The 9,677-nt window shown below is 35.5% G+C and overlaps 1 protein-coding gene across 1 annotated transcript in view; it reads left to right on the forward strand.

Annotated features, from left to right (window-relative positions):
• Positions 1-8,296, forward strand: part of HSD17B3 (hydroxysteroid 17-beta dehydrogenase 3) — a 51,633-nt gene extending 43,337 nt beyond the window's left edge. Inside the window, exons 10-11 of the mRNA XM_044657557.1 lie at positions 3,779-3,928; positions 8,067-8,296. Coding sequence (XP_044513492.1) covers positions 3,779-3,928; positions 8,067-8,174 — 258 coding nt within the window. The 3' untranslated portion in view covers positions 8,175-8,296. The remainder of the gene's footprint in view (positions 1-3,778; positions 3,929-8,066) is intronic.
• The last annotated feature ends 1,381 nt before the right edge of the window (positions 8,297-9,677 follow it).

Genomic DNA, 9,677 nt, shown 5'->3' on the forward strand with positions numbered 1-9,677 from the left:
TCCCCTTTGTCATAAAAGCATACATTCAAAACAAATGCTTTCAACCCCCTCAAAGTTCAAATTCACATCCCAAAGTTTAATTCTGGATCTTCCTGATGCAGTGTGTGGTCTCTGCAGGCATCTTCATGGCACCTTCTCCAAACAGGTTCATTGTCTGGATTCTGAGAAGAAGCAAATTTCTTATCCTAAAATTTCCTAAATTAAAATCAAAGTTCACAACAATAACAAAGTCCCCCTGAGGAAAACAATAAACAGGGATCACTCAGGGATACATGGCTGAGTTATAAGGTATATGAATCAATTGCAAAAGAAATCAAAAACATCAAAAATCCACATAAAAGAGAAAAAATAACTTGTGGATGAAATATAAAATATTAAAGTCTTATGTCTAAAAAATCTAAGTAAGGGAAAAATAAAACTATAACAGGTCCTTGAATCAGGGCCAAATTAAAGTGATTTAAATAATTATGCACTTACCCAATCAGTAGCCAGGACTACAGAAAGTTTGCCACACTTATAAAAAGACAGAAAAGGGACTAGATTATAGGAGCCAGAATGGTAGCTAGCATGAGGTGCTTGGATAGAATGTGGTTCAGAGAAAGTTCTTCATCTTAACTTATGTTAAGCGCCACAACCTCAAACCCCAAACAAGTTCAAGTCCTCTTGTCTTGGCTCAAAATTACATCAATCCCACTAGGATTGGTTGGTTTCTTTGACCTTGTGCTCGATTTGCACTATGCAGGTTGGCTTTGTGCTTCTTTAGCACTTTGCAGTGGCTCTTTTTAAATACTCTTCTGGAATCAGACAGAATCATTAAGCAAAGGCCCATAATTATTTAAACAATCAATGGCATCATTATTCCATAGTTTAAAGCCTTTTGGGTATGCATTAATATTAGAACAAATGTATTTTAAACTTATATTGCTGCAAAATAAAAAAAGATTACTATTGATAACGTGTTCCAGTATAAAAATGAGAGAAAAAAGAAAACTCAAAACTGTATTACACATACAAGGGAAAAAATAAAAGAATGTTTTAAAAATCAAAAATATATAGCTTAGAATCAGCAAAAGGTTTCTCACCCAAAAAATTAGATCCAATTTCCTTTTTAAACTTGGCCATGAACTACTCTGAATGCAAATTATTTTTATAGAATAACAGATTTATAAAAATAATAATATACTAGAAGTTATTGACAATAGCACACAAACCCATTATTGTATAGGATTCACATGAGTTTATAGATAGCCACTTGCTGTGTGGTGTTTAAAAAGTCTATACTTGTCACAAATTCTACAGGTGTAGCAAATCTTTCAACTGTGGCAATTGCTGATAAAAATTTATTTGGGTCTAAAATATAACCAAGAATTTTAGATCCATCTGATGGGAAAGTAAATTAAAATAAAGAGTTAAAATATCATGTTTGCAGGAGCTCTTTTGGCTTCCTGCTTTTATATGTAAAGAGTTTGGGTAGGAAACTTCTATTTGTTTTCTCTGCCTTTTAAGACAACAGTGTCCATGTGGCCTTGGACACTGCAGACTTCACCTACCAGCCCACCTGCTTTCGCTGGTAGGGGAAGTCTGCAATGTCTAAGATGGGACAAAAGCAGGTGGCCTGAGTGGCCAGTGAAGAAAAAACCCACAGGAGTATAGAGCGAGAAAGGGAAACCCCAGCTCTTAGCTCTTAGGCAAACTTACTAACTATACTGAAAATCTATTTTTAAAAAAAAATTGAGAATTCTATCCTGTTGTGGTTAGCCATAATGTGGAGATTAAATACAATATTTAGTTTTTTACATATTAATTTTAATTTCCACAGAGGTTTGGTGACTTGCCCAAGGCCATGTGGATATAAATAGGGCCAATCTTTTGACTCCAAGACTAGATCCACTGGACCATACCACCTCATAATTCAATAGAGCTTCATTAACCATCTATTATGATGATAGATTCTGGAGAGATGTAGAAGTTAGGTAAACCAACCTCTTTGTCCTTTTGGAGTTTACTAAGGGGCAGGAGGAAGAACTGGAAAGGGAGAGATGTGTGTGTCTGTGTGTGTATATGTGCATGTTTATATGCATGTATGAAGGAAAAAGGTAGGATGGAAGATTGGATACTATCCTGGCACACCAAGTCCTATTGGTGACTGTCTATTTGAACCCAAAATCATCTCTAGGATACAGAAAATCAGAATAATTATCCCTGTGCCTTTGTTTTGTTCTGTATCCATTCAGCTATGGATACAGTGGATGGACAAGAAGGTTTCTTTACATCCCACATCTTTTCATCACCTTCTGGCAGCATTATGTTATTTTATTTCTTTTTCCTTCTAATCTGGCCCTTCATGTTAATTTGAGCCTGTTTTTACCTATATAAAATGTTTCTAGTGGAAGAAAAGGGTGATTCATGGCATGATTTGACTTATTTGGGTTTGTGAATTCACCAGCCACCTCATACCTTTCTCTCTAACACTGCCTCCCCAAACTTAAATCAATTTTTAAAACAAGAATTTTGGGATATAAAGACAAAAACAAAGTATTCACTACGCTCAATGAGTTTATATTCTTGCCTTCCCTCCCATCCTCTGTTGCTCTTAATCCTGCCACCTACCCTCATTCCCAGGTGAAAATTTATTGACATAGCTCATATATTTTTGGACTTGGAATTGAGAAGGCTTGGATTTGAAAGCCTCAGAGACTTACTGTGTGCCTCAGTTACTTAACCTCTAAGCCTCAGTTTCCTTATTTGCAAAAATGAGGAAGTTAGAATTCATGACTGCTAAGGTTCCTTCTAGTTTTATATGTATGGTCTTAAGACCTTGATAGTTTATTAATTTTCACCTGGGAAAATAGGTCTTTTGTCCCCAAGTCTGGTACCCTTTCCAAACTTGAGATAATTCAATAAAAATTCATTAAACATTACTTAAGGCACTACTTTGCGTAGGGTATTATGCTATGCTCTAGAAAGTTAAAAAAAATCTATGAGTTCAAAGGGTAAGGAAATTGAGTGGGGAAATTTCCCCTTTCCTATGAAGGGGCAGCTGATGACACTATTTATAGAGCATTGGAATCTGGAAGACCTGAATTCAAATTTAACTCTATACATTTACTAGCTGTGTGACTCTGGGAAAATCACTTGACCCCTGTCTGTCTAAATTTAATCAGCTGTGAAATGAAGATAATTATAGCATCTACTTCTCAGGGTTATTGTGAAGATCAAATGAGATAATATTTGTAAAGTGCATGTGCAATGTTCAGCACATACTAGTTTCTTAATAGGTGCTTCCCTCAACCAAAGCTGAAATTTATAGTCCTAGAGACTCACCTGGAGATTTTGAGAGGTTTAGCAATTTGCTTAGTATCATATCACCAGTATCTGGCCTTGGAATGTTTCAAACCTATAACTTCTTAATTCCAAAGCTGACTCTCTCCCTTATATCATTTTGCCTCTCTAGAGAAGTTCTAGGGATTAAAATAAATACATTTAATGACAGTCTTTGCCTTCAATCAGCTTACTCACATTCTACTGGGCAGGATGGGGAAGGAAGATGAGAATACATTATGATGACAGTATATACTTTGTATATATTTGTTTGTACATTGTCTCCTCCATGTAAGCTCCCTTAGAAGGGCAGGGGCTATTTTTTTGCCTCTCTTTGTGTTTCCAATGTTTGGCACGGTGGCTGGTGCACAGTAGGTACTTAATAAATGTTTATTTATTTATTCATTGATTGATAGATTGCAATGGGACAAAAGTCTATTCTCTCTTCCTTTTTTAGGTGGTGACACCTTACTCTATTTCTACCCCTATGACAAAGTATCTCAAACCCAGCATGATGACAAAGACAGCAGAAGAGTTTGTTAAGGAATCCTTGAATTTTGTTGCAGTTGGAGATGAAACTTGTGGTTCCCTTGCTCACGAAATCTTGGTAATCTAAAACTCATTTCTTTTAGAAAAAGCAAGGAAAGATGTATGGGATCTATTCTTGCATAGTTGTATTTCTCTGATTTATTTTAAACCTTTATCTTCTTAATGACTTAGAATCGATACTTGACACAGTAAGGGCTATGCAATTGAAGTTAAGTAACTTACCCAGGGTCACACAGTCAGGAAGATACTATACTATATACTATTTAGCTTACTATATAGCTTGACTTCTATACTATTATTCTAGTTACTATAATCTTGTTGTATGTCTTCTGTATTCCATTAATCTATTTTTTAATTTCTTGGCCAGTACCAGATAGTTTTGATAACTACTGCTTTATTATACAATTTAAAATATGGTACTGCTAGATCTCCTTACTTTACTTTTTTTTTATTAATTCTTTTGATATTCTTGATCTTTTGTTCTTCCAAATGAATTTTGTTATTATTTTTCTAACTCAACAAGATAGCTTTTTGGTAATTTTTTTGGGATAGCGTTGAATAAGTAGATAGACAAGATTGTAATTTTAATTAAGTTGACTCTGCTGATAAATGAAAAATTAATATTTCTCTAATTATTTAGATCTCACATTATTTGTGTAAAAAGTGTTTTATAATTATGTTTGTGTAGTTCCTGGATTTGTTTTGGCAGATTTAAACCCAGGTATTTTATTTTATATGCAGTTATTTTAAATGGAGTATCTCTATTTCTTCCTGCAGGACTTTGTTAGTAATGCATAAAAATACTGATGATTCATATGAGCTTATTTTAGATAACATGGGTTCTTGATAACAATGTCAGGAGAAGGACCAGCTCTGAAAGGTTCTTCCAACCTGGAAAGGTTTTAGAAATGGGAATGGACAATTGAATGTATGTAATCTGAGGACACATTTTACCAAATTCAGATAGTAAAACAATTTTCTATAAGGATACCAAATTTTCATTTTAGCAATTCATAAAACCCATCTTCTATGTTGGAGAAGAATTCTGGTGGAGGGAATATCCATACCCATTAGAGATCCTTGGAGTAAGAAGAACACATGGTTATTTCTGATTAGTAGGATCATGAGGCTCCTGGGTAAAGCACTATTTAGAGAGTTGGACCTGGAGAGAGGAAGACTTGAGTTCAATCCAACCTCATATATGACCCTAAACAAGTCATAAACCTCTATCTGCTTCAGTTTTCTCATCTGTAAAATGGGACCACTAATAGCACCATCTCCTAAGACCATTATGAGTATCGAATGAGATAATATTTATAAAGCACTTTGAAGACCTTAAGGCTTGATAGAAATACTATTATATAACAGAATACGTCAAATTATTCAGATTTTAACCTCTTCTAATTCCTACTTAACTTTTGAGAAAAAATGTTGCTGAGATCCATTCTTATAACAGTTGTGCTCCAAAAGTTAGGATTTTTTGGGAAAGGATTAAAAAAAGACATTTCTTATAGAAACAGTGCTATAAATGGTGATTAGTTTCCCAAACCCACCCATAAAAGCTTGTTTATTCCTGATGAAACTTACCTAAAGAGTAATGGATTTATAGTCAGAGGACTTGGGTTCAAATTCTTGGTCTTCCACTTACTCCCTGCATGATTTTGAGCAAATTACATAAGCTCTTTGAGACTCGATTTCCTTATCCGTAACATAAAGGGTTGATCTAGAACAGGGGTTCTCAACCTTATATCATGAACCTTGTTGACAGTCTCATGAAGTCTATGCATCCTTTTTTAGAATAATGTTTTCAGATAATTGAAACAAATGCTTTCAGTTATAAGTTGGTGAAAAATGAGTTTTTTTCAAATCCAAGTTTTCAGATGCTTAGTCATATATCAGTGGGGACCCAAGGTTAAAAATGATCTAGCTGTCTAGATTATCTAATAGCTTGAAAACAATAACCATAGTCCTCTGATCCTCTAACCATAACTTATAAAATGATTTCTAAGAGAAAACTTATTCCAAGTTCAAATTCAGAACCCCAGTTAGGGAGAACTGAGGACCCCTTCCCTTCTTCTCTGTGCTAACCATAGTAACCAGTACTGAACTCCACAGGGTAGGGAGTAAGTCTCAGGTAGGGAAGATGAAATTCAGGGCTTGATTATCAGAACCATTAATTTAGGTCTTTAGCAGACACTGTAGAAGATCTTTCTGTGACAGTGGAGATAAAGGTAGAGACAAAGGAGGTAAGGGTAGGAAAGGGAGGTCAATAGCAGTTAGTAGCATAGTTGGGAAGAAACAATTCTGGAAGCAGTGGTAACCCAGAGAGAAGAGGTATTCCTTTAACTCTATCCTAAAAGGTATAGCCCTGGTTAGGATCAACTGCTGATTACTAACAAATCTGAAAGTCATATTCCTAGAAATCAGGGACAGTTTTATTGCCAAAAAGAAATCTCATGGGGGGAAAGTATTAATAGGGCAAGCTAATAGCCTAGAGCAGTGATGGGCAAACTTTTTAAAGAGGGGGCCAAAGGAAAGGAAATGCTCATCTGTCAGTCTGTTTCTAAGGAAACTCTTTCAAAGTTTCATTGTATTGTATCTTACTCATTGTATTCATCAGATTAGGAATAATGTTGCACAGCCAGATAGAACATTTCAGGGGACCACATCTGGCCCGCAGGCCATAGTTTGCCCATCACTGCTCTAGATCATCACAGTTATTTTTCTTATTTGCAGATCAGTTCCCTGTTCAATAAAGTCCAGTGGTCCCCTATTGGCTCAAGAGTGAAATGAAAATACTTTTAAAGTCCCTCATGACCTGGCTTCAACCTATGTTTCCAGCCTCATTAGACATCATTTACTCTTTGCATTCTCTTCATTACTACCTCCAGTTTAACGGACCTTCTTGCAGTTTCTCACATAGCACAACATCTACCACCTCCATGTCCATGACTTTGAGTTTTTCCCTGCCTGGGATTCACATCTTCCTCCATCCTTACTTTCTTCAAGTCTCAGCTCAAGCACTGTCTTCCATATGAAGCTTTACCCCTGCTAAGTAACACTCTCCTTAAACTACCTTTGATTTCATTTATTGCATATATGCTTATATATTTATATATTATCCTAAGATATTTGCTTTCTGAAATCATGTAATATTTCATTTTCACCCTTCTATTCGGAGTGCCTAGCATAGTGTTTGACACATAGTAAATGCTAAAAAAATTCTCATTGATTGATAGACTGAGTGAATACAATTTAAAAACCTTCTCCCTGCCTCACATCTAGGTTATATTAAGCCCAAGGATAGTCTAAATAGTTGATTTTTTTTTGTATATCTCCAGATTCTTTTTTTCTTTTCAACAATATCTCATTTTAGGGGCACAAATACATTTTAGGGGGAGGAACAGTCTATTATTGAGACCAAAAGGCTAATTCAATTAAACATTCAATAATTCAGCCTTTTGGCTTAAGGTTTTCTTCTTTTAACAATGTAAATAATTCTAAGGGAGACATTTATCAAGATAAATATAAATAACTATTATCAATAGTGCATCTGGATTTCAGGCTAGACTTTAATAAGGAAGATGGATAGAGGGAAGGCAGTAGGGGCCTGCCCATGAGAAAGGACATAAAAATAGGTGGAATGGGAAGAAAACAGCTTTTCTTTTTTTAAACCTTTACCTTCTATTTTAGAATTGATATGAAATATTGGTTCATAGGCAAAAGAGTGGTAAGAACTAGGCAATGGGGGTTGAGTGGTTTAACCAAAGTCACAAATCTATGAAGTATCTACTGAACCACTTGCCCCAGTACCAGCTTTACTTGATAATTTTTTCTAACAATTTAGTTAAATTCAATTTGAGAAATTTTATTGAGTGGCTACTACAAATAAGGCTCTATACTAGGATCTGGACCCTTGCCCAATTTAGCCAAGCTTGACCCTAGGAGACATCCAGAACAGTTGATAGGATTTTCTAAAGTAACTGAATTGCTCTCAGGGAAAAACTTGAACCCTGGGAAAGTCAGACTCAGTGTCTTCAAATCCTATTAATGACTTAGAAGAAAAATGCTAGCTATTAGGTTCTGCAAACAGAATTTTTTAAAAGTCATTTCTGTAAACTAAAAATCTTTCACTTGTCAACTTGATTGCTTTTATTTCTCCTAACCACTTACATTTGTATTTTTAATTCGTGAAGGCACACCTTATAGACCTGATTCCTTCCTGGTTACTCTACAATGATGTGTTTCAGAACATCATGATGAAACACTGCACAAATTATATAAAGCAAAATTCCAGGATCTAATAAATAACTCTTGGGGAGGAAGAAGTCTAAAGAAACATCCAGCAACACTACTCTTGATATTATTTATGTTAGCCTGAAGAAACGAGAAGCCATACTCCTCGCTTTATTAACATGAAGTTGTAGCTAGCAGGCATTGTAGATGTTTAAAACATTAAATAATTTTGCTTCACATCATGTCTAGAAATTTATTTAGAAAGCTAGAGAGTGTCAGAAAGGAGTGAATGGTAAAAGGGTGTTACTCTAGGCTTTATGTATGCATGAGAGAGAGGATGGGGGTTGGATAAGAGGATGTGGATTAGAAGAAATTAGTGCTTCCTCTGAATACATCACCAAATCATAGAATCTCAAGATTTGGAAGGGTCCCCCCGGGGGCCACTTTCTCCATCCACCACCTAAACACATATCCTTTGTATGCTACATATGGCAAGTTGTCATCTATAGTTTCTTAGACAAACCAGAACTTCAAACTCTTAAGTGTATTGCCCAAAAGATAGAGTGGAAAGAGAAATGTATTTGAATCTATAGGACACAGACTGAATCCTCACTGAGTAACTTGATAGAATAAATCACTTAATTTCTCCGAACCTTGGATTCCTCATCTATTTATTAAATGGGGTTGGAGATAATTCCGTTCTGTACTTTTTGGGATCATAGTGAATAAATTGCTTTATAGAGACTTTAAAGTGCTTTCAGGATTGACTTATCTCTGGAGCTGTTCCTTAAATATCATTTTGCTTTAGCCGTTGGGAAGATTGAGCCAGAACTACCCATTTAATTAGACTTTCTTCAACAAAATAAAGTCGCGGGGCGCCAAAGAGGGTCAGCCAAGAGCCAGAACTCTTTTAATTATGTTAGAATTCATCTAATGGGGTTGGGGTGGGGAATAGGGTTGGGGGGCGATGGTGAGAGGGAGATTAAAAAAATGAATATGCATGTAACAATCTGGTTTATATCATCACTGCCCTCTACTGGTTCAAGAGGTGTTTGCTATTTTTATTGGAGACTTTAATTCTCTACAAAACTGCATTAAAATTTTTAACTTTGTGGAAATTCATCTCATAGAATTTCTGAACCAGTATCTTTTGGAGACAGTGTTAAGGAGGAGACACTTTCTGTGCTAGTATCTGTATGATTTTTGGCAAGCTACAGCTTTTCTTTGGGTCTCATTTTCTTCTGCAAAATAATGGGGGTTACATTTGATGATTTCCAAGGTCTTTTCCAGCTCTAAAATTCAGTTATGGTAAGGTATGATTAAATGCTATTTTTAGAATTCTCAATAAATTTTGGTTTTAGACTTACTCCAGAACTTTGCACATCTGAAGTCATCTCTCTGTTTTTGCCTCGTGGTCCTCAAGAACAGTATCTTTCTCTGAGCAGAAAATGGAATTATAATCTATAATTAACTTCAAGCCAAAGTGTTGCTTTGATATATAATAACTAAGCCAATCAATTTATGCCTAGTGCTTGAGCTGTCATTACTGTCAATGAGGTTCTCAGTGGGTA

Source organism: Gracilinanus agilis, chromosome 1, assembly GCF_016433145.1.
Source record: "Gracilinanus agilis isolate LMUSP501 chromosome 1, AgileGrace, whole genome shotgun sequence".
In the NCBI taxonomy this organism is placed as follows: Eukaryota; Metazoa; Chordata; class Mammalia; order Didelphimorphia; family Didelphidae; genus Gracilinanus; species Gracilinanus agilis.